The sequence below is a fragment of the Mus caroli genome, unplaced genomic scaffold (assembly GCF_978045245.1).
Source record: "Mus caroli unplaced genomic scaffold, Mus_caroli_1 scaffold_2, whole genome shotgun sequence".
Lineage (NCBI taxonomy): Eukaryota > Metazoa > Chordata > Mammalia > Rodentia > Muridae > Mus > Mus caroli.
The window spans coordinates 1,797,887-1,822,153 of record NW_028227257.1 but is presented as its reverse complement, the minus strand read 5'-3'; the positions used below and the strand labels follow the sequence as shown (position 1 = coordinate 1,822,153).

Genomic DNA, 24,267 nt, shown 5'->3' with positions numbered 1-24,267 from the left:
GCTCTGAGGAGGAAAGGTGACGTCTCTAAAGATCAAGGTCATGGTAAGGTGACAGCCAGGGCCAGGCTGTCCTGCTCCGGGTGGTGAGGCTACCCATAAGGCTGTCCTCTGAGGGCAGTACCGCCCACCTTCCATTGGTCTTCCTACCATCCCCGACCTTCACACACAACCATCACCAGATTTTTGCCTGCGCTGGTGACTCTGCATCTCTCACGCCCACAAGCCCAGCTGCAGTTCTCACAACTTCGGAGGCCCTCTGTGGCCCCACCAGCCCCTTCGTTGCCATTTTTCTGAGCTTCTCTCAAAGTATGAAGCATGGTTAAGGCCCTTCCTGGGGCCCATGTCTTGCCAGCACTTGGCTGGCTACTCATGTGTAAGGTCAAGGGCATGACAATGAATGCTTTCTGACATGAAAACTGAGCACCTACCTTGGAATGGCTACAGATCTGTATTCTGTGAACCATCCCAAGACTATATACCACCCTCCTGAAAGGGGGTACCTGCTGGGCCTCGCCCACAGATCCTTGGGGAGTCTTACAATGAGGCACTGCTGGGAACAGTTCCTTATGGGAACTACACCCTGGGATGACAGCCTGGCTTTTCTTCCATCTCAGTTAGAATACCCAGGCCACATCCTCGGCTCCACTGGACCTCTGATTAGAGCCCTGAACAATAGCTACACCCACAAAGTCCCCAAAAGTCAGCACCCATAAAAAAATACACTTTATTGTGTCTTCACATTGGCAGAGGCAGCACACCAGGGCACAAGGATGGCAGAGCATGCAGAGGCCTGAGGTAAGTACACAGGACGAGGCAAAGCATTCCTCCCAGGTGTCACGAACCTGCTCTCCCTCCTGCTGACTGTCCCGTGAGCCTAAGAGCCGCTCTACCCCACAACCAACCCACCCCCAAATTCTGACTGCGCAGATGGGGCAAGCAGGGCAGGGCCATCGTCCCGAGCCTGGGGGTGGGGCAGGCAGAAGCAGCTGGCGCCGCTCAGCCGGAAGCTGCAGCGCCGAGGGAGGAGGGCGTGGGAGCCCACACCTGCCAATCCAGCCCCAAGCTCCTCGGCAATTTTGTCTCTCTTGATTAAACATCCAAGGAACATCAAGTTCACAGACTTGATGTTTTCTTCTCCTCCATCTTCCTGAAAACATCCAGAATGGAAGAGCAGAGAAGCTTCAAGGTTCCTGGGGTGCTTGACACTTCATGGGGCAAAGAGTTGAAGGGAGAGGGGGTTAGGAGCTGAGCTCTGGGATTAAGCAAGAGACAGCTGCAGCAAAGGACATCGTCCCCAGATCGTCTTGGGAGAGAGAAGGTATTGCAAGTGTGTGGTGGGAGTGTGGCAGGTGTGTGCACATGCAGGGCGCATTGCCAGGGCAGGAGCTGGGAGCACACACCAAGGTTTGCATTAGGGAGGACACCAACCACTAAGTATGCAAAGGAGGACATCACTGGCACTGCACTGAGTGTGTGGAGGTGGAAGGCATGCCTGGGACTCCCGGATTGTCTCTTCTGTGGTGAAGGAGAATGTGGCGGCAAAGCCAGCCAGCACACTCCAGTTCCACCAGCGAGGGCTCTTGGCCCACCTACCATGCTGCCCCACTGCCGGGTTGATGCTCTAAGAGGCTGCCATGGCATTTGGAGCAGACCCCGGACAAAGGCAGGGCCCACGCTTGGACTCCCCCTTGGAACAGGTACAAGGGCCTGGCCGTAGAAGCGTGGGCAGCTGCTCACTTCCAGCACTGCTCCAGGGAGCCATGGGGCTGGACCTTGAGCTTCTGGGGGCAAAGGAGCTTCGTGAAGGCTCTACGGAAGCTGTAGTGGCACAGTGGGTAGAGGACGGGGTTGACGGCTGAGTTGGCCCACAGAAGCCAGAAGGATGTCTCGTACCAGTAGTCGGGGACGCAGTGGCCATGGCAAGCAGCCCGGATGATCATGAGGAGTGTGTACGGGGCCCAGCAGAGCCCAAAGATGCTAACGATGATAGCCAGCGACTTGGCCACCTTCTTGTCCCGCGACAGCCGAAAGCGCTGGGTGATGCTTTGGGATACCATCTTCATGCGTTTCTCCAAGGACGCTGAAGACGCCGATGGCTTGGAGCCCCTTTTGAGTGAGCGTGGCCTCTCAGTGCCCCTTGAGGAGCTGCCAGAGCTGGAGGTAGGCGAGGCAGCAGCGCCTCCACCGCTGCCACCCCCAAGGGCAGCCTCCCCAGTCTCAACACCAGGGCCTGCCTCACCCACCCCATACCTGTGCAATGGCATGGCCTCCCCGTGCCCCTTTGGCCAGCAGCCCCAGCAGCTGGGGGGAGCTGGAGGTGGCGAGGGTTGGGCATCAGGTGGGGGTTCTGGACCAGCCTCTCGGCCCCCATCCAGCCGAAGGCGAGTGCGCCTCTGGATGTTCAGGTAGATGCTGAGGTTGAAGAAGGTAACGCTGAGGAAGGGTGTGAAGAACTCGAGGGTGGAGGCCGTGATGAGAAAGTACCAGTTGTAGAAGAACTCAGCATAGCAGTGGCCCTCGGGGATGGAGCTGCCACCAGACAGGTACTCCCAACTCAGGATGGCAGGCCCATACAGCAGGAAGGCCAGCACCCACACCAGTGCCATCTTCCGAACAGCCCGTCTTGTGTCCCCCTGCTGGGCCCGGTAGGAGACCTGCAGTGGTTTGTACAGATCAACAACAGGTCAGCAGCATTGGACTGGAGGATCAGAGAAGCCTCAGCTTCCATGTCTGCTCTGGGTAAGGTGCCACGTTCCTTCTCTCCCCTGCTTGTGTCCCCTGCCTGCCTGATGCCCACATATTCTCCCGGAGCCTCAGAGCCTACCACAACCAACCAGAATCCTGTCTCTTCATCATCCTCCACCAGCTCCACTGGGTCCCCCTGCCTTTGCTTGTGTCACTAGCACTGGCCACACCCAGAGGCCACACACAACTGTTTCTGATGTGAGGCTTCTTGCAAGGGCCAGAGAGCTGTCTTCGATGGTTTGCTGTGCTGAAAGGGAAGGGCTTTGTCCCGACTCTGCACCAGTATTTCCTTCCTCTCACTACTGGAGCTGGGAATACAGAAGGGAAACCAGCTGGCCCCCCACTGCTAGAGACTCCCCCCACCCCACCCCACCCCACCCACAAAAAATTAAATAGTCTGTCTTCTTTTCTAGAAGGTGAATGGCTAGAAAAGGTAGGGAGGTGGGACCATCTAGTCTTTTCCAAGAAACAAAGCTCCAAGTACGATGAGTAAGCAAGGGGAAGGGTGGCAGGAGGGGCCAAAATTCCTGCTGAGGGGCCTCAGAGGGACAGCTGAGACAAGTGTACTTGACAGCCACCTTGGAAACCACAAGCTAACCACAGGTCTAGGGTACACATGCCACATGCCAGCACTGTACTGGGTACCTTAGTCACAATAGCCCTGTGGTTCAGGGGATGGTACAGGGGACCTAGGGAAGCTCAAGAGGGCTCCATGCTGGTGCTCTTTGCAAGCATCCTCAGGATGCATCCTGACAAAACCTGAAGGGAGTGAGCCACTGAGAAGAGGAGTTGGGAAAGTGGGAAATGGACCCCCACTCCACACCAGTGTCCTCCGCTCCCTCCGCCTGGATCCCAGAGCTATCTTACAACAGCCATTTAGGGGAGCATGAGCAGCTAGGGACTGCAGCTTCCTGGTGTTACATGAGCACACCTTCATGTACACAAAAGTGGGAAGGATGAAGACCCTCCTTCAGTTCCAGGAATCCTGTACCTGTCCAGGATAGAGGATGGACCCTGATACCCCTTCCTGCAAGAGTATGGAATTCCAAGCCAACCTCCTGCCTCATGCTAATACTACTACTGGCAGCCAACGGTCACAGAAAAATGGCCCACTGGTCAGGTCAAAAGGGAGCAAGACCACCGGGTATCTGCCTATAACTCAGGAGCAGCCATACCCTGTCCAGTGCTCTCCAACACACAGAGTAAAACTCTAATGCCCACATCCCAGAACTCACAGCTCGAGTGACTGACAGGAATCGGTCATAGCTGATCAGCACGATGTTGAAGACTGAGGAGGCACACAGTAGGTAGTCTACCACCAGCCACAGCTTGCAGAGGCCCCGGCCAAAGGTCCAACGACCGGTCAGCACATAGGGTACATACAATGGGATGCAGAAGGCACCTATAGGAAAGCAGCTGTGGTGGGACCATGGCTCAAGAGCTGGGGTCAGACTGACCACATAGAGAGAGGGCAGAGCCTGGCCTTCATAGGGTAGCCACCTTTCTAGGACCAGTACTATATCTTATTTATCCTCCTAGTCACCCTGTCCCCCTACAACTGAGCAGCTGCCATCCTCCAGCCCATCAATGTCTTCTGGACCTGGTGGCAGGAGGAAGGACCTCCATGTAGGGACCTCTGAACACAGAACCTGGGCTTCTGCCAGCCCCACCAACCGCCAAAAGAGGGAAATGGGATATATGTCCTCCCTGGCTTGATTGGCTCTGGAGTCGATCATCCATCCCTACCCTGGCTGTTGGACAGCCTCCCTTCTCAGCTTAAAAACCGAGAAAGCTTTTCTCTTGGCTTAAAGGGTTCTTGGCTGCAGCCGCGCCAGCCGCTCTCACCGCCCAAACCGGCTTCCAGCGTCTGGGAGACGCAGCAGCTCGCAGCCCCAACAGGTGTCTGGCGCTCCGGCCCCCACCGCGAGCCCCGCCCCCCCTCCCCCAGTTGGGAGCAGAGCTTGGACACGTGAGAACGAGCTCCTCCGAGCATTTCCCTCATCTCACCCCCGCCTTCCCTACGGTCCCCTTCCCCAGCACACCTCCCCAAATCCCCCTTCTATGTCCCCTCCCCCCAGCGTCCTCCCAGCATCCTGAGTCCGGCGCCGCTGCCTTTGTTTGGTTCGGCGCAGGAGCCAGCGCTGCACCGGCAGTCGCTGCGCCTTGCGCCTTGCTGAGCGCCCGCCGGCTGGGGCAGCCTCCCCGGGGACATCCCTACCTAGCCCCCGTCTTGCGGCCCGGGAGGCGAGGAACTTCTCCCGCGCCCACCATCCTAAGGTTTCTAGAGCTCCTCTCCCAAGGCCGAACCCCTGAGAAGCCACCCCAGATCGAAGCGCCAAGCCCCATTGCCCAGCCCGGGCTCCGCGCCCCTGGACTCTGGCAGCGGACAGGGTCTGGGGGCTTTACCCACGAGGAAGTCGGAGATGGCGAGGTTGAGCAGAAAGAAGTTGTTCTGGGTGCGGAGGCTCGAATCCGCCACGAAGGCGAGCATGACCAGCGCGTTGCCCAGCACTGTGGCCACGATGAGCAGCGCCATGAGCGCAGCCAGGACAGCGGTCCAGGCAGCCGAGAAGCCGCGCGCCCCGCCTGCAGCCGCCGCCTCTCCGGCCAGAGCGCCCGACGCGTTCATCAGCCCGTCGGGCGGCGCGCGCTCCATGGCCCTGCAGGCTCACAGGGCTCGGGGACACTGGGCAGGGCAGGGGCCGAGTGCTGGGTGGCCGGGCGGGGCCCCTGCTCTTGAGCCTAATCTTTGCCGGCTCTTCACCCAGCCCGGTTTTCCGGGGGGCGCCCGGAGCATGGTCCGCGGGACCGGAGCGAGAGCCGGGTCTGGAGTCCTGGAGGGTGATGCAGAGGGGGCTGGTATCGGAATCTGAGCAGAGTGGGGCGGGCTGCGCCGCTGCTGCAGCGAGAGCAAAGCCGAGCTCCAGCCGCCCGCGGCGCGTCGGTGCACCCCTAGCTCAGCGCGCAGCCAAGTGCGCCCCGCGATCGGCCCGCCGCCCCCCGCGCCCCGCGCAGAGCCCCCGCCATTGGCTGGCGCCCTCGCCCCGCCTCCGTCCCGCCTCCGCCCCGCCCGGCGCGGGCAGCACCACGGACAGCGCCGCGTGCCCGCCGGCCGACTAGAACCCCTGCCCGGGTGCGCACCGCGGCTGGCGGAGAGCCCGACTCGGGCAATAACCAGCTACAGGGCTGGGACCATGTCTGAGGTCGCACCTAGAAGCTGGTCCCTTGGCTATCCGTTCGCCCTCGTGCCCTCGCCCCTGGTGACCCCTGCCCGACCCTTGTCCGTAGCTCCTAAGCTTGTGAGGACCTGGGACACTGCTCGGGTGGGGTGGAGAATGGCTGCCCCGCAGCTCTAGGGAACTTGCGCCTCAGGACTCCCTTTCTCATCTTGCTTTGGACAAGTAGGTTTCTGGGGTAAGAGATGTCCAAAGAAAGATTGGGGAGGGGTCCCTGAAAGTGATGCCGAGAACAGGGGTTCTCTCCAGCCTCATATGCACAGAACTGTGGGGTCTCAATCTCCACGTGGTTAGACAGAGCTCAGAACAGGGTCCAGGGTGACCTGCAAGGCACACACAGATGTGAAGTTACATAAGGGAAGAACAAGCCTGAGCGGACCCAGCCCAGAGCTGAGAACATTCACCCAGAGCTCAGCAGCAGTGGGTGGAGGGGCGACCCACAAAGCAGCTTGGTTTCGGGCCACGAATGCCCCCTGAGATACCTTAGTGGGGTGGTCACTGCTGCAGGGGACAGGTGAGGTCACTGAGTTCTGGGTGCAGCCGGGGTGGTGGCAGCTGCGTTAGTGCCTGTGGGAGGGGGAGGAGGAAAGCCGCCGGCCCCCCTACTCTGACACAGATACTGGAGGTCAAGGACAGAGTCAGCAGCAGAGGCTCCCTGAAGACAGACAGACACACCCACGCTCTGACACACAGACATTCACATTCAGGGAAACAGCCACCCAGCATCAGGCTGGGACCCACGAATAGTCAGACAGCAGACAGACAGAGAACAGTGCCCGAGGGAGAGGGAAGCAGTGACTGTCCTCTGTCACCAACAGCACACATCAGTGGATGCCTCAAAGTGGACAGAAATGTAGACGGTATGAGTGTGGGGGAGGGGGACCCCAGGCACCGCTTCAAGCACCCCACACTGACAGCCAGAGACTGGTCATGTGAGGACCTGCCCCTCCCCCACCCCAAGTGGTTCTCTGAGAACTTTGGGCAGTGGGGACTGGCATTTCTCTGTTCCAGCCTTGGGGATGCTGGCAAAACCCCAAGCCCATAGTCTCAGCCCCCCAAAGGCACCCTGGAAGCTTCTATGGGGGAGGGGTAAATTCTAATGTATCGTCTCCAGAAAGCCTTCTCTGATCTGCTCTTACAAGCAAACCCTTCAGCTCCCCTCCACAGCACACTGACTTGTCCAGAGGCTGCACTGGGTTCAGGCACTTAACAGGAGGTCAAAGTAACATGTCCTGGAACTGGACAGCAAGATCCAGCTGAACTGGTGGGCACAATCAAGCCTGCCCTTCAAGCCTGCGTGTGGCCTGAAGGGCTTGGCAGGGCTCACTCTCCGTACTGTGCAGCACCTCCAAAATGCTTCTCTCAGCTGCTCTCTTTCTTCCCAAGAAAGTGAGTAGAACCAGACATGTTGCTCAGAAATCTCAGAGCTCTCAGGAAATGGGGTTGGGAGGGAATTTAAAGGGATCTTTAGATCTCATTAATGGCTGAATGTCCCTATCTTGACACAGGATTGAGGATGAGAGTCAATAAAAATTTGTAAAATCCCTATAAAGTCTTGGCCAGTTCCGGTCCCAGTCTTGTTGTTTTTGTTTGTTTGTTTGTTTGTTTTTAAGATTTGTTTATTTATTTTATGTATATGCGTATACACTGTAGCTGTACAGATAGTTGTGAGCCTTCATCTGGTTGTTGAGAATTGAATTTATGACCTCTGCTCACTCTGGTCAACCCCGCTCTCTCTGGCCCAAAGACTTATTTATTATTATAAATAAGTACACTGTAGCTGTCTTCAGACACGCCAGAAGAGGGCGTCAGATCTCACTGTGGATGGTTGTGAGTCACCATGTGGTTGTTGGGATTTGAACTCAGGACCTTCGGATGAGCAGTCAGTGTTCTTACCCACTGAGCCATCTCACCAGCCCCCCCTCCCCCTGTCCTAGTCTAAAGTGCCCTGGTATTGGTCATTATTCTGATAAGTGGAGGCTGGGACCCTATGAAAAACTCAGGACTATGTGACATGGAGAGCCACCGGCTATGTCTCCCTTCCTTCATGTGCTCCTGTCCAGGCCTCCATGAATGCTGCTGCTTGTTGCCCACCCCCAGAGAACCACCTGGAGACCACTTGGGACAAAGAGCAGTTCCCTGGTGGTTTGTTACTATTCCAGCAGCTGAGTGGATCCAATTTAACCCTATTCAACCCCACTGCCCCACAGCTGTCTATGGTGCTGCTGTGCTGGTGTTATGGAATGTTCAACATACATTAAAAACAAACAAACAAAAACAGGCAGTATGCATCATGTCCTACAAGCCAGATTCCTGCACACTCCTAGAGATTCTGAAGGGGCCAAGCTCTATAACGACACTCAACTAGGGTCACTTCAGACCCTAGCATTGAAGGTTCAGCTATGTGCTCTTGGAGGAAGCTACCCAATCTCTGGGAGCTTGGAAATCTTCCTCCACAAATGGAGGCCAGAAGAAGCAGGAAGGTTAAGTTAACCGAGAGGTTTGATAAGGACAGTGGCGGTGGTGATGGGTGCCCCCTGTTGGCCAGACTCACTGCTTGCATGCATGACCTCATTAGGCTCCCAGACACCCTATGGCAGTGTTTCTCAACCTGGGGGTTGCAACCCCTTTGGGGGGTCACATATCAGATATCCTGCCTATCAGATGTTTATACTATCTTTCATTACAGTAGCAAAATTACACTTATGAAGTAGCAACAAAATAATTTTATGGTTGGGGGTAACCACAACATAAGCAATGGTATTAAGGGGTCCCAGCATTAGAAAGGTTGAGAACTGGGCTGGTGAGATGGCTCAGTGGGTAAGAGCACCCGACTGCTCTTCCGAAGGTCCAGAGTTCAAATCCCAGCAACCACATGGTGGCTCACAACCATCTGTAACAAGATCTGGTGCCCTCTTCTGGAGTGTCTGAAGACAACTACAGTGTACTTACATATAATAAATAAATAAATCTTTAAAAAAAAAAAAAAAAAAAAAGAAAGGTTGAGAACTATGTAGAGTCATCTGCATAGGCCCCACAGACGTAGAGTTTACCCTCTCCAGGGCCCTAGTCCTGGTTCAGCCCTGAGATAGAGCCTCCTGAGGCCAGTAGAAATACAAGTGTAAGAAGCATGCAGGCAGAGAGACTTGACTGGCCAATTGGACCAAGGCAATGCATAAGTAAAGAAGGTCACTATGTGGCACCCTACCCTGGAGGATTTTCCCAGGAAGGGCTTTGTGTAGGAAAAGGAACACAAGGCCAGATGCGCCCCCAGAGTGTACCTTACAGACTGGCATGTTAGCACAGCACAGTGGCCACATTGGAAGCTCCTGTGGGCCCTAAAGCTGTAATCCCATATGCTAAACTCTTGTTTTTCTGAATGCCTGGCCACAGGCCCATCCCCAAAACAAACTCCAAACAAATAGCCCTCATACCTGATAATGAGCTAACTTCGTGGCCTCCTTCTCCCGGTTCAGGCCACCCTTGCTAACTCAGCCTAAGCCACATGCAAGAGCTTGCATAGTCCCCACCCATGGGCACTGGTTCTGCATATGCAGCATCTGGCCAAGAGACTAGTTTTCTGCAAAAGAGGCTAGGAGTGATCCAAGACTAGTAGCCCACATCCTGGAAGAACATCATAGGCTGTAGTTCCAGCCTCCTGTAGGCACACAAGCTGGGCACAATGGCCGATGAGGATACTTGCCTTCCTATAGGATATATACTATGGGTCAGAGGCATTTCCATGGTACTGTACTTGCAGGGAACAGGCACAGTGTCTAGGAACTGGAGTTGGTGGGGGGAAAAGCCACCCCTAAAATCCCTTTCAATGATCCATCAGAGAATATGTTGTTCAGGGATCGTCTGGAATAAGAGTCCTCATCTCTGAAGCTCCTCGGGCCAAGGGACCAGCAGCTAAGGACATCAGGGAGTGGCTCTGGCCACCTGCCAAGGTCTCTTTCATAGGTCACTGTCTTCACCTCCAGTTCTGCCTTAACTGGTGAATCTGACTTCAACTAGGGCCAGACTCGGATTTTTAAAGGGATTTCTCACTGACAAGATGTCATTAGGTCACAGACGTAGAGAGGAGAGGAAGGAAATAGAGGTTTGGGGTTGGGGATAGCAACAGAAAAGGGTGGGCCAGTGTAAGGCAGCCAGGAAGCCAGTTAGGCTGAAGCACAGAAAGACAGATGGGAGGGCTCTGGAAGGAAAGGGGGTAGGCTTCTCATGCAGTGGACAGGATGCTGGTGTTTTCTTGGGGTGGGTCAGGAACTCCAAGAGGGCTTGAGAGTCCTCTTAAAGGTTCCTGGCCACAGTGGGGTTAACTGGGAGGTTGGAGGGTAGATGCCCAGAGTCAGCTGGAGGCAGTTGTGTAATGAAGTCCAAGTGGGGACCTGAAGACTTTGGATGTCTTTCAAGCCTGGCATAAGCTGTGGGAGGGAAGGGGAAAGAGGTAGGTTCAGCCTACCTCCAGAGTTTAGGGTTCAAGCTCTCCACAGGGCAGAGTTTGCAGCCGTGTCGTGGAGCTGAGTGGGGATCTGGGTGTTGGGTGTTGAACGTTACAAGAGTGAGGTGCAGTCACACTCAAAAGGATAGCTGGAACACATGGCTGGGGACCAGGGGAGGAGCAGCTCTGGGCTGAAGAAGCCAGTGCAGGTCACGGCCTCAGCTTAGCTGGTGCCATCCTCCGATGCTGTCCCAGGCGGCTTTCTGCCTCCAGCTTTTTTCCTCATTGCCAGAAAAGACCTTTCTCTCTTGAACTAAGGGTGAGCCTGGTGCTACTGGCTGCAGAGCTTCTGCCTGTGCTGTGTGGGAACACTGCTCACTAATGAGAAATAACGAGAGAGAGAGAGAGAGAACAGGAACCACCAAGGGCTAGTTGAAGGGCAGCCGTCCAGCCTGTAGTGGGCAAGTTGCTTGCCAGGACCTGGCCTCTCAATGTTTCATTTCCTCAGTGGAACTGCTGTCTACTCCCGCCTGCAGGAGCTCATTTGAATATGGGAATGCAGATTTTTCTTTTTTTGTTCCTTGGCTTCCCCCCCCCCAACCCCCCCATCCCGTGACATTCTGAGCCAGCTCCTGGTGCACCCTGATGAGCTCAGGGCCCAAATGTGATAAAAATGGCATCTGAGGCCATGATGCAGAACAGACACAGGGTCTGACTCTCCATGTCACCTTTAGGGACCAGATGTCAGAGAGGAAAAAGGAGATGGGAGATAGTGTTGCTGTTTAGTTGAACGTGACAAAAACTAATTCAAGAAATCCTTAAAGAAAGACATGGCTGTTGTTGCCTAGGGCTCAAAAGTCCAGGGAAGATGAGACTCGGGGTGCTCAAAGACAATCTTCTTTTCCAGCTTGCCTCCTCCGTGTTTGCCTCCTTCCCAGACTGTCCTTGAAATCTCTCCCTGCGGCTCCCTCCAGTTCCTGTTCCCTTCTCTCTGTCTTAAGAGTCTGCCACAAGCCGGGCGGTGGTGCCACAAGCCGGGCGCACGCCTTTAATCCCAGCACTTGGGAGGCAGAGGCAGGCGGATTTCTGAGTTCGAGGCCAGCCTGGTGTACAAAGTGAGTTCCAGGACAGCCAGGGCTATACAGAGAAACCCTGTCTCGAAAAACCAAAAAAAAAAAAAAAAAAAAAGAGTCTGCCACAAGCAGAGGCAGAGGCAGGCGGATTTCTGAGTTCGAGGCCAGCCTGGTCTACAAAGTGAGTTCCAGGACAGCCAAGGCTACACAGAGAAACCCTGTCTCGAAAAACCAAAAAAAAAAAAAAAAAGAGTCTGCCACATTAGTCTGTTTATGACAGTTGTGGTAGCTGCCCCCGCCATGGTGTGGGTGCACATAATTCAAACTCCATAATGACCAGGGAGAAGACAGAGGAGGGGAGTTGTTGGCAAGCCTGGTTGCAATCAGTTACCTCTGCAGCTGCCCTTGGGATGGATGGCCATTCAGCCAAGTAGCCTGTGCTGGTATCAGGAGCTCACACACCGTCCCTCAGAGACATGACCTCGGCAGAACAGGAACTGTAGTGGGGTCTTGGGGCATCTATGCCAAGTTTCTGAGAACCTGGGTCCACTCTGCCCATCGGGCAGAGTGAACAATAGGGTAATACAGAGAGTGATGTCACAGCTGACAGTGAAGCTACTGGAGAAGCTGTTGTGGCATAACAGAAGACAGAGTCTTGGAAGGTCACTTGTCCCCTGAGGTGACACTACAGACCATATGAGCACTCTCAGAGTCTGGGAGGTTGATGAGTACCCATAGCTGTTTGACCTCAGCCCTGGCACCTGCAGGCATCTTGTCCTTTGAGTGCTAAGTCCAAGACAACCACAACAGGAAAGCCAGAGAGAAGTGGAAGCAGCCCTATTGCAGAGAGCCTCCAGGGCTTCCAGGCAGAATATGGGCTGGTGTGGGGCCCTATGATGATATGGAGCCCAGCCCATGGCCAGAAGCCTCTAATTCTTTCCCTGGAGTGTTTAGTGAAGCCTCCCAGACTATGCTGCGACAACAGTAAGCCTGCCTACCCACTCAGCCAAGCTCCCAACCTCTTCATGTCAGTGCTCTTCTGGGGCCATCGGACTGTGGCTTGTTCTAGGCAGCTGTGAATGGTGACTGTCACACAACAAAGGGGCACTGGCTAGTTTTCAGACCTCTTCGTCTTTAGAGATGGGGACAGGTGCTATGATGGAGGGCCTTGCTCTGGAAAGAGAGGAGGCACAGCCCCTTGTGATCTGTTCAACTCTGCCAGTCTTCACTGTTGCAGTCCTCTTCCAATAGTCCAGTTAGTACCCACATTGAGCTCCTCCATGCCCTTGGCCTGGTTCCTGCTAGGTAGGTCTAAGACATTCCTCTGTCTGGAGTCTTTGGGGAAGGGGAGGTTTGAGACAGGGTTTCTCTGTATAGTTCTAGCTACCTGGAACTCACTCTGCAGACCCAATTGACCTTAAACTGAGAGACCCACCTGTCTCTGCTCCCTCAGTGCTAGGATTAAAAGTGTGTACCGTGCCGGGCGTGGTGGCGCACGCCTTTAATCCCAGCACTCGGGAGGCAGAGGCAGGCGGATTTCTGAGTTCGAGGCCAGCCTGGTCTACAAAGTGAGTTCCAGGACAGCCAGGACTATACAGAGAAACCCTGTCTCGAAAAAACAAAAAAAAAAAACAAAAAAACAAAAAAAAAAGTGTGTACCGCAATGCTGGGCCTCTGTTTGAACTCTTGACCTGTGTCTGGCTGTGTCTGGTCACCTGCTCTCTGTTCTGGAAATTCCCATCTTCTCTGTAAAGGTCTGGGCTCCATATCCTGTATGTTTGACTGCCATCATGGCCTTGTCCAGCCTGAATGCTTTATCTCCTGATATCTCTGGGTTCCTGCCCTCTGCTTGACCATCTTGGACCCCACCGCAGTCACTCTACGTGTGACAACACCATGACAAGGTGACTCTTGCCTCTGATGTAGACCCCAGTCTGACGGTGCAAGACTAGATGGTCAAGTTGGGGGCTAATCATACCAGGCTACTCCATGTAGCCAACGAATGCCCTCTTCTCAGCACCTAAGGTCATGGGAGGACCAGGCATCCCCTGTCCATTCTTCCCTGTCCTGGTTGGGGGAGAATCTGCTGGACTGGCCTACTGGGCTTGTCCTGGAGTCTAACTGCTGGAAGAAGAACACTCTACCCAGCTGGAGCATGGATGCTAGTGGGGTTAGCTGTTATGCACCCCATAGGAAACCCCCTCCCAGTCACATCAGGGTCAGCCAACCAGCACCCCAGAGGGTGCCCTCAGGGTTTCTCCAGGGTTCCCCATTGTGCCCCGTGACCTGTGTGTGCTCATACTTCTGTGAATATGCCCAGCCCCCAACCCCCACCCCAGAGTTATGTGGACTCCTCAACTCCTCTTAGAGCCCTGAGCCCTCTCCACAGCCCTCAGAAACACAGTTTAAAAAATAAAAATAAAAAAAGGAAGTTGAGTGAATGTTGGCTTAGGACTGCTTGGAAGACCCTGCCCTCTGTAAGGTGTCTCTGTTTACTCTTGATGTCCCCGGGGAGTCCAGGCAGCTCCTTGGGGAACAGATCCCTGCCAGGAAAATAGAGATGGGAGGAACTGCTCAGGGTAGAGCTGAGAATGCAATTAATGAAGGCAAGTCTTTGGATCTCAAGAGAGGAAGGATGGGGCCTCAGAAGCTGGTGGGGTCGGGGGAGAGAGAGAGGGAGGGAGGGAGGTAGAGAGAGTGTTTGTGTGTATGTGTGTGAGGTTACAACAGGATGAATCTGACCTGAGCTGTAGAGACAAGGAACATGTCCTATCTCCATAGAGGCCTAGGATGGCTGGGTGAGTGTCTGAGATCCTTGTTGATACCTGCATCCCACACATTCATCCTTTTATCTGATATGCTCATAGCCCAACAGTCAGTACACAACAGGAAAACAAAGCAGGGTGTCTCCTAAGGCCCCCAGACTTGTGTAAGACAGTGGGGTTGAGGTGCTGGTGGTGGGCTTTGGAGTGGGGACTGGCACCTATGAGGGCTTGCACAGGGTGCTGACAGATGAAGCTGTTGTTCCACAGAACTCAGCCGGGCGGAGCTAGTGCTTACCTGTTCCAGCTGGAACAACAGTGGTCATGTGTGGGAAGTGGCAGTGCTGAGCCTGATAACTGAGAAGGAGGCTAGACTCTGTCTTTTGTTTGTTTGTTTGTTTGTTTGTAGACAGGGTTTCTCTGTGTAGACCAGGCTGGCTTTTAACTCACAGAGATCCACCTGCTTCTCCCTCGTCAAGTGCTGGGACTAAAGGTGTGCCTTACCACTCTTGACTTGTGTGACATTTTGAAGGAGGATCCTGGCCAGGCATGCCCAGTGGAGAATGTGGGTCATTTCATCCACCTCGTTAGGAATGGCTGGCTTTAGGCTTTAGGAGCCTAACTGCTACCTTGTCCTCTTGACTCTGCTCTCCTGGCGAGCCTCTCTCCTCGGGGTGTCACCTTTAGGTTCATATCTCAACACACAGTCCAGGGGTAGGTAAAGGGTCTGTACTCAAACCCTGCATCTGGCTGTCAAGTGCACCTGTCTGAGGTCAGCCTGCTGATGGGGGGAGTCTAGGTAGCTCCTAGATGGATCCTGTGCAGATGACCGGGTGCCCTCGGAAGGTTTTCACATACCTTCCTAAGCCAGGAAGATGGAGGCACACAGAGAAAATGACAGGTAAAAATCCATCCCATGTGGACACTGGGCTCTGTCCTTCCTGGGTTTGTCTGCAGGATCTACTTGCACCATATCCTATTGCCAAGGGCTAAGAAGGCCAGGCTGCTCTTCAGGCCAGGGTATTGGGGAAACCCTGAGCTAACTCTGTCTTCCAGGGGTGTTCTGGGGAGGCCTAGCCCTGAGTCACTTTAGAGCCATGGCTAAGGCTGTCTTGGGTTTCCTGACTTCTCCCAGCCTTGACAACAGGACCAGAATGAGGCCCTATATAAGCCCCTCCAGATCTTCCCCAAACAACTTCAACCTGATAGCCCGGCCCATCCCCATCCCTGCAGGGGATAAGTCACGGAGCTGGTTGGGGAATTAGCCATTGCCTAGCCCACTCCTTCTATAGGGTGACTGTACATTTTGCTATGAGAAGGAAACGTGGCCGAAGAATTTCAAGATAGTGATACCAGTGCAGTAAATCCAGCTTGGGTCTTCCACACCGGCATAGGCTTGCGTCCATCGAGTCTCCTGGCTAGACTAGAACACTGTGAGAGACCACCACATCCTCTCAACCACAGGTCAGGGTCCAGGGCAGGGCACCGGACCTCTGTGGTAACCCAGCCCGGCACACAGGCAGTGGGCACTAGGTCCTTGGCTGTGTCTTTCTTTGTTTTTTTGTTTTTTGGTTTTTATTTTTGTTTTTGTTTTTGTTTTTGTTTCGAGACAGGGTTTCTCTGTATAGCCCTGGCTGTCCTGGAACTCACTTTGTAGACCAGGCTGGCCTCGAACTCAGAAATCTGCCTGTCTCTGCCTCCCGAGTGCTGGGATTAAAGGTATGTGCCACCACTCCCGGCAGGCTGTGTCTTTTTTGACTGCCTCTCCCAAGATGGGGTAAGGGTGCATACCCTCTCCCAGAAGGACTCCAGTTACCAGGCTGCCTTTCCCCTATGTCCTTAGCTCCACCTTATGGAGGAAGCATGCTGGTGCCAGGGAGGGAGGGTGGGTGGCCTTGGCTAGCCTTCCTCACTGGCCTGGGCTACTACCAGAAAGAAGAAACCTCCATTCTCTGTCCTGAGCTTCATCTCTGCTCTCCATCTAGGCTCCCCAGGCGTGTTTAACCTGCCCCTCCCATCCTGTATGCAGCTTCCCTGGCACCGAGGCCCAGCCAGCGGCTCCGGCCAACGCATTTGGCTCTCAGCAAGCTAAATCTAACCCAGCCCAGCTGTCGCTCCTCCAGTTCTCTCCCGCCCTGCCAGTTCCCTGCACGAGGATGTGCGTATATTCTTGCCACCCAACGTGGGCCCCTGGGACTGGTGGATCCTGGACCAGGATCCGGGACCTCTCTTTGCTCAGGTGTACTCTGCATCTGTGTTCAGGGTCCAAGCCAGGGTCAGTGTGTGGCAGGTGCTCAGGGGATACTGGGAAGAAAGACAGGGACCTATCTTCCATCAGCTCCAGTACAGCCAGGAAGAAGGAACCATAGTTTCCTGGGCCAGTTCCATGCTGGGTATGGAGTTGCCCTAAAGACTATGAGATGGAGTCTGGCTGGCATCTGTCCCACACTGCCCCAGGAGGAGGATATTGTGGAATTCCATTGTTATGGGCTTTAGTGTATGTGTGGTGGGTGGTGAAGTCCCAGCCCCTGGGTCCTGGGTGGGGGTGGGCAGTCTCAGACACTACTCAAGGTGAGGCCAGCAGGTAGGCCTATTAGACAAGCGACCACTGACCCTTCTGAGCCTGTTTTACTTAGGCCTCAGGTAGAATGCTTCAGCCTTGTCAAAGTAGCAGGGGATGGTGTGTAAGCGGAGAAATAGATGTTGGGAAAAGAGAGAGAAATCCACTTTCCACCAGTCAGAGTACAGCTGGGAAGAGGGACACACTGGCTCACTGGCTGAACTTTCCTCAGCTCCTGGGGCAGATTTTCAAGCTGATTTATCTTGGGGGCGGGAGCAGCAATGTTATCCTTCCTCCCTCTTTTCATCCCTTCCTTTCTGGCTAGAGATGTGTGTGATGATTAGAGCACCAGCCACTGTTTTGGGCCATGGCGTGACATGAGACTGGAAGGAACCCTTGTTGAGTAATACAGCAAGGCAGGAGCCAGACAGGGCAGCTTGGGCTCCTGTCACATGGGAGCAAGCACACTTCTATTTTGTTGAAGCCTTTGTTATTCTGGGCTTCTTCAGAAATGGAGTGCTTGCTAACCATTCCTGAAGGGCAGGCAGCCAAGTCGGCTCAAATGTTTCCTTCAGCAAGGCAGGATGCCATTCTAGTGACCTGTCAAGAAAATCTCAGTGTTCGCACATGCTGGGTCTTAGCTGGGCTCTTTGCGTGCAGGCGCCTCCACACACTCTGGTCAGCCTTGTGGGGGAGGAAGAAGCGTGCTGGCTTTGACCGGTTTTTCACACATCCCTCTGATCTCAGGAAACAGTAGCTAACTGGCAAGTGAGGCCTCCTGACCTCAGGTAGGCAGACTCCTGGGGGCCTCCTGATCACTTGCCGTGAGTAGTTGGGCATTTAGCTGACACAATCCACTCTAGGGCACTCAGCCTACAGTGGGGCACACAGAACTGGGAAATGAGAAATTAGCTTCCTTGGTGCTTAGAAGGGAGTCTGTGGGGCCTCCTTTTCCACCTCCTCTGGATCCTCACTCCTTGACCTCTACAGGACCTGTCACTAGGCAGGTTGTCTGGGTAGTTTCCCAAAAGAGGGAGGAGTGTTGGGGTTAGCCTGGGATGTCTTGGGCTTGCTGTCACATGGAAGGAACTTTGGGGTGAAAAGTTTAATGGGGAACACCACTTTTCCTGCTTCCTTTTGGCAGAGTTTAATAGGTGCAGCTTGTTCGTGTCCCAAAGCCACAGGGGAAAAAAGAATAAGAAAAAGCCCTTTTCTGCTGCTATTGATAACTTGTCTCTTCACGAGGCGGGTTCAACCTAAAAATACCCACCCTCCCCGACAGGGAAGCCAGCATCGTCACGTTGCAGAGGAGACTTGAAAGTTGGCTGAGAAGAATCAGTCAAGCCACGTGAGCTGGTCCAGGCCTCTGTGGCCAGGCTGCCCACTGGCAGCCGACTTCCTGTCCCCACGGAAGATTCCATGGCATGGCTGAGAAGAAAGCTGGAAGTGTGTTCTGCCAGGGACCTGGGAATATGGGGTGGAGATGGCCTCAGGCTGGCTTCAGCAGCAGGGGCCAGGTGGGGCCACATACAAGGCACCCCAGTTCCTGGATGCCACACCCTGGCCCAGCTGGCCGACACACAGGCTGAGATGAAGAGATAGTACTCTGGCAAAGAGGTAAGAGTGGAACGGGTGAAGGGCAGAGGGTGGGTGGTTGGTAGCCTGTTCCTGGGCGAGCTGCTGCTCTTGAGCCTTAGCTTCCCTGCTGAAATGGGGAGCGATCACCTCTGTTCTGCCTCCGTCAGGGGTGAGGATGGAGAGCAGGATGATAGGGTTGCTATCTGGCTGTGACCGCCCACAGCGCCAGCTGTGGTCAAGGGAGGCCTTGCGTGGGTCTTTTGAGACACAGGCAGATGGCCCACCCTTGGGGAAGGGGTAGTCCCCGCCCTGGTCAAGAAGACAGAGGGATTCTGTCAGGGAGCCTCTGGCCTCCATTCTAAGCCCTCAGAGTTGGCTTGGCCTCCAGGATCTATCCTGTAATCCCCCACCTCCACTCAGCACTTGGGACCGGATGTATCCTTTATTTATACCATGTGGGGTGGGGCAGCATCCTCATGGCATCCCATTGTGTCCCAGGAGCTGTTCAGGAGGAACACACTCCCCCAAACAGTCCTTTGGCACTTTTCAGATGCTGAGAGCACTCAAAGCTACAGCTACTCAGGGGTCCTGTGACATGGAATCTGATCTTGTGGCCCTCAGCCATAGCCCCTTCAGGAAACTCAGGGCAGATTCTGGTTTGGAGTCTGGGCATAGCCAGACTGCTGGTCCATCAGATGTCTCTGTGCCTTGCCCTCTGGAGGCATTTACTGGGTTGAGACCCAGTCTGACATCTGTAAAGTGGGAGCAATGACATTCGTCTCCCTGGTCAACTGATGACATGGGGGAACCAGAAGGGACATGGATATCATGAAACACTTCAGGGGCATTTCGACTATCACTATCTGCACTGTCATGGCCGGGCGCAGAGCCAACTCTGCCTCTTTCTACACCCTACTAGTCCATCCTAGAGGATATCGCTACTCGGCAAAGATGGAAGGAGCCCCTCCCCTACTGACAGGGATGCTGAGCCACCCAGCCCTGCACCTGAGGCTGCTGAAAGGCAGCAGCAGCCCCTAAAGGGGGCAGAAAGCCAGGAGCAGTGGTAGGCACCTGTCAGCTCAGCTTTTACCGAGAGGTAAAAGCGGAAGTGAGGAACTCAAGACTCTCCTCAGCCACAGCTGGAAGACAGGTGGTTGGAACACCACTCCGGCCCCAGGGTCAGCCCATCTACTACACAGCTTGAGTAGGGATGCCCAGCCCAGCCTGGGTGGTTATTCTGTCCAGGTGGCAGGGCCCTGTAACTCAAAGTCCAAAAGCAGGTGGTAAGCTGTGTCCTTCTGAGGCTTGTCCCTTGCAGAGGGGCTGATCTTGGGAGATTTAGGTGAGAGTGTGGGTGGTGGTGGGTTTCTGAGCTAGTCTTGGCCAGGTCCCCAGAAAAACTGCAGAACCTGGTCAGTCTGACTATCTCCGTGGCAACCGGCTAGCTGTCCTTGTCCTGGCTGGGGGGCCAGCTGCCGCACCCTTCCATCAGCCCTCAGCGGGCTGGAGTTGCTTTCTTCAGAGGTAACCATGGCAACGCCTTTGTTTCGGAAGCCTGGCCCGCCTCCCTCTGTCTCTCTCTTTAGGAGCAGAGCGTGCAGGGGGCTCTTTTCCAGTCCCAGCACGTCTCTCCTGCGCCATTGAGAAGGGGCCACCAGAAAGCCAGGCTGTCCCTGGGGTGGGAGCTAGAGAGGCAGACAGGGTCTGCTGGGCCACAGAGGCCCATGCACTCACTCCGTGTTTGCAGAGGACTTGAGTATCTTCAGAGTGGGCCACAGAGGCAGGGGGGGCAGGGGCGGGGGCCTGTGTGTGAGTGTGAGCACCACCTTACTGGAGGAAGAAGTGTGGCCTTGGAGAAGAATCCTTCATTATGTGCTGAAGAAGGTTCATGGGGGGCATTTAGAACCCCTTTGCTAAAACCTCAAGACTGGCTTAGCAAAAAACCCAATTACTCAAGTAACTGGAAAGCCTTGGACTGATGTCAGGTGCAGCTGGCCCTGGGTGACCTGGGGGTCTTGGTTCCTCCTTGGTTTCCTGTTTCAACGACCAGACAGACACCTATAGAGGCCCTCACCTCACTTGCTTCTGGGTAGGTTTGTAAAAGACAAGAGACATCTAACTTGCTTCCCTCAGGTTTGACACTGAGCTGAACTTCCTGGCTAGGACCGGACCACAAGCCCCATACCTTTGAATTCCTGTGCCCTGCAAAGTCCTATGCAAGTCAGTAGCCATCGTGATTCATGTCACTTCACCTTTCTCAAACCAGACCCCACATTCCAATATGATGAGAAGGCTGGGGAACAGGCCAGCCAATATGATGAGGCCCGAGCTACAGAGAAAACTGAGTGTTCAGAGAGGTCAGATAGCTTTCCTGAGGCCAAACAGGCTGCAGGCGTGTCCCCAGAGATTCTGGGTTTAACCAGGAGCCACTGCAGACCACAGGGCGCCTAAGGGTGTTAAACGGGATGAACCGGCCAGGGAGGCCACTGGAAGGGTAAACTGGCCCCAGGGTATGTTAAGTCACGATTGGCGCGTAAAGGCCGGCAGCCACATTTGCCATTTGTTCATACCCCAGCAACCGTGAGAAGCGTCTGCGGGGTCGGGAGCCAAAGGGTGGGTCTAGCCCAGCACCAGCCTGGGATCGTCCACGCCCAGCCACCTGACTCACTGTTTGTAAACTAGCCTCTCCCAAGGTCACTCCCCTTCCTCCTGCCTCCCCTTCCTTCTAGCTCCAGTATCTACATAAACCCACCTTCTCCAAGGGGTGATTGGCTGGACACGCCGCCACTCCCCCGTGTGAGCCGGATTCTGATAGGGCCGAGGGAGAAGCTGTCCGGAGAACGTGATCGGCATGGTTCCGCCCCCGGCGCGGCCTGCGGGCCGAGCGTTGATTGGCCAGGCGGCGGCTGACGGACGGCGCGGGGCGCGGCGAGCGGCGAGCGGCACGGCGGGCTGTAGGTCGGAGAGGCGCGGGCTGCACTTCCGCTTGGGTGTCAGAGGGTTGCTGGACGCGGTCGGGGGCGGGGCGGCCGTGGGGTCGGCGACGCCGCGGGGACCGCGTTCGGGTGAGTGGGCTGCGGCGGGGCGGGCGCGCGGGGACGGGTCTCGGGGAGGCCCATGTGCCACCTAGGCCGCGGCCGGGCTCGGGCTGGAGAGTCGCGGCGCTAGGCCGCCGGGAGTATGGACGACCGCAGGAGGGACGGGGCCCCGTGGGGCTCGAGAGAGGTCCGCGGTCGCACGCGAGGGACTCCGGCGTTCTCCCTTTGCTGGGCGAGCCGCGCATCCCCTTGGGGCGCGCGGGGAACTTGGTGCCCGCATGGCCTCAGGTCCGAGGGCCTGTGTGTCTGCACAGCAGAGTCGGAGCGCGCCTTCAGACCTGCACCGGCGAGGCAGCCAGGGCTGTCCGCGTTGAGTGCCGCTGTTGGGCCCCGCGTGGAGGCGGAGGCAACGGCGGCGGCGCTCTGTCCCCCTTGCTCCTCCGAGACGCTGCGGCCGAGTGGGGCGCCTCAGTTTGAGAGTTGGACAAGCTTTTGGGTCATGCTCTTTTGGGTCGCCCTTTGCACATCTGGATCAGTGGTTCTGTGGGGCTCTGCACACACTCGGAGGAGGCCTTCGTGTAGGCTAGGCTCCATATCGTCAGAGATGTTGATGGGACAGCTCCTGAGTGGGAGCCTCAGGGATGGGGTACTGCTGACCCTTTCTGCAGAGAGCCTGGACCCTGCTAACTGTCACTCGTCATCTCTCCCACCTTCACTTCTTGCTTGTGGCATGTGACATCTGGTGTACCAGTAAGAGATACATATGGGTCAGTCGTCTGCAGTGGGCTCTGACAAGCAACAGGTGCTCCAAAGTGTTAGTTCACTGATGTAAGGAAATAGGAACATTTGAGTGGACACATTGTCTGTCGCCTTCCATTGCCTCTGATGGTGCCATCTAAAGGGTGACAATGAGGAAATGGGTGGCTGCATGTCCTCCATAGAATCTACCTTCCTGTTTGCCCCAGGTACTGTCTGGTAATAACAACTCTTATCTCAGGGGACGCTAATTTTGAGCAATTATTTGCTCTAGATCATTAGAAGCATGAGTCTTACAGCAGTCACTAACATTACCTTTATTCCGAATAGAGAGCTCAAGTAGCTTACTTCAGAGCACCTAGTAGCAAATTAAGTAACAAAGGTACTGAAACCCCAACTTCCTCTCTCTCTCTCTCTCTCTCTCTCTCTCTCTCTCTTGTTGCTAGGGATGAGCATGGCCTTATGACCGTCAAGATAAGCGAGCAGCCTCTTTATCCCCAGCTTTACTTTTTGATATTGTAATATAATTACATCATTTCCTCTAATCCCCTAGTAGTCCCTCTGCTCTCTTCAGTGGCCTCTATTTCTTGGATTATTGTTACATATGTATATGTGTGTATGTATTATGTATCCTTAAATACATGAACCCTACCTGCTCAGTTTGTGTAATGTTACTTGTACGTATATGCTTCCAGGACTGATCATTTAGTATTGGATACCAGTTAGTGTGTTCTTTACACTCATTTTGTTACTTTTGAGGAGGATCTGATGTAACTGGGTAGGCTCAAATGTAATTGAGCATGACCTTGAATTTCTGGTCCTCCATGTTCTGGGATTACAGGTATGCATCATAGCCCTGGTGAGTTCATATTCTTTTTGAGACAGGGTTCCACTATGTAACACTGGCTGGCCTGAAACTTGATTTGTAGATCATACTGACCTCCAACTCAAGGATCTGCCTGCCTCTGCCTTCTACTTGGTGGACATTTGAGGCCAGCCTGGTCTACATAATGAGTTCCAGGATAGCCAGGGCTACATAGAGCAACCCTTACTTGAAAAACAAAAAACAAACAAAAAATGCTAAGTGAAAAAAATTTTTTTCTGCTTTGACACAGGACCTTACTCTGTAGTCCAAACTGTCTAGACCCACCCCCAGTCCATCTACTTCAGCTGGGATTATAAAAACCTTATATGAAAGTTAGGCTGGGTGTGGTGGAACACACCTTTAACACTCAAGAGGCAGAACCAGGTGTATCTCTACAAGTTTAAGATCTGTCTAGTCTACATAGTGAGTTCCAGGACAGTCAGGGCTATGTGGACAGACTCTGTCTCAAAAATACCCTCTCCCTAAAACATACTACATATATATACATATATATATCTATATATATATATGTGTGTGTGTGTGTGTGTGTGTGTGTGTGTGTGTGTATGTATATGCACACACACACATAGGGAAGGGGGAAAAAAGAAAGTTAGTATGGAGTTCTGTTTAAGAATGTGTGTTAAGAATTTAACAATGAATAATGACATATGCCCTTTAATCCCAGCATTCAAACAACAAATTGCCCTCTCACAAAAAGGATGGAAACTCACAGGCAAGATACATAGCTCACTGGGGAGAGGCACTTTCTGCCAAGCCTGATGACTTAAGGTGGATCCTGGGTACCTGTAAGGTAGAAATCCTGAACTATCTCCCAGGTTGTCCCCTGACCTCAACATGTACACTATGACTTGTGTACATACACATATGTATACACACATGTACATACACACATGCACATACACACATGCACATACACACATGCACATACACACATACACAAAATTAAAAAAAATTAAATTCTGGTTTCTTTTTGAGACAGGGTTTCTTTGTGTAGCCATGGCTATCCTGGAACTAGCTCTGTAGTCTAGGCTAACTTCAAACTCACAGAGATTGCCTGCCTTTGTCTCCCAAGTGCTGGAATTAAAGGCCTATGCCACCACTACCCAGCTAAAATAAAATTCTCAAGTATAAGTTTAATAGGAATCTATAATAAAGGACTGGAGAGATGGCTCAGCAGTTAAGAGCACTG

At 54.1% G+C, this 24,267-nt stretch overlaps 2 protein-coding genes across 7 annotated transcripts in view; one reads left to right on the top strand and one right to left on the bottom strand.

The window, feature by feature from the left end:
• Positions 1 to 1,108: 1,108 nt before the first annotated feature.
• On the bottom strand, positions 1,109 to 5,702 carry Hrh3 (histamine receptor H3). Of its 4 annotated transcripts, XM_085831713.1 has the most exons (4): positions 5,159 to 5,483; positions 4,289 to 4,418; positions 3,981 to 4,147; positions 1,109 to 2,654 (listed from the first exon to the last, which is right to left on the bottom strand). In XM_085831713.1, exons 1-4 carry the CDS (start codon positions 5,399 to 5,401, stop codon positions 1,734 to 1,736), a joined length of 1,461 nt encoding a protein of 486 aa, XP_085687839.1. In that variant the 5' UTR covers positions 5,402 to 5,483; the 3' UTR covers positions 1,109 to 1,733. The 4 variants fall into 4 exon arrangements, with proteins under 4 accessions (XP_085687839.1, XP_085687838.1, XP_021011547.1 ...); XM_085831712.1 differs by lacking the exon at positions 4,289 to 4,418 and having other exon boundaries at positions 5,156 to 5,702; XM_021155888.3 differs by lacking the exon at positions 4,289 to 4,418 and having other exon boundaries at positions 5,152 to 5,483.
• Positions 5,703 to 18,196: 12,494 nt separating this feature from the next.
• The window catches only part of Osbpl2 (oxysterol binding protein like 2), a 45,667-nt gene continuing 39,596 nt past the window's right edge, over positions 18,197 to 24,267 (top strand). Inside the window, exon 1 of one of the 3 annotated variants that reach the window (XM_085831700.1) lies at positions 18,197 to 18,437. The gene's annotated coding sequence lies outside the window, so the exon portion shown is untranslated. Of the gene's footprint in view, positions 18,438 to 21,300; positions 21,464 to 24,267 lie in introns of those variants that run through there. The other 2 variants (XM_085831706.1, XM_085831690.1) reach the window with 2 other exon arrangements.

Excerpts from the sequence above, each read along its gene's own strand:
- Hrh3 (XM_085831713.1), bottom strand. The coding sequence starts at position 5,401 with ATGGAGCGCGCGCCGCCCGACGGGCTGATGAACGCGTCGGGCGCTCTG. Across the intron at positions 4,148-4,288 it reads CTCAGTTGTAGGGGGACAGG|GTGCCTTCTGCATCCCATTG; the intron begins GTGACTAGGAGG and ends GCTTTCCTATAG. Across the intron at positions 2,655-3,980 it reads TCCTGTCAGTCACTCGAGCT|GTCTCCTACCGGGCCCAGCA; the intron begins GTGAGTTCTGGG and ends AAACCACTGCAG.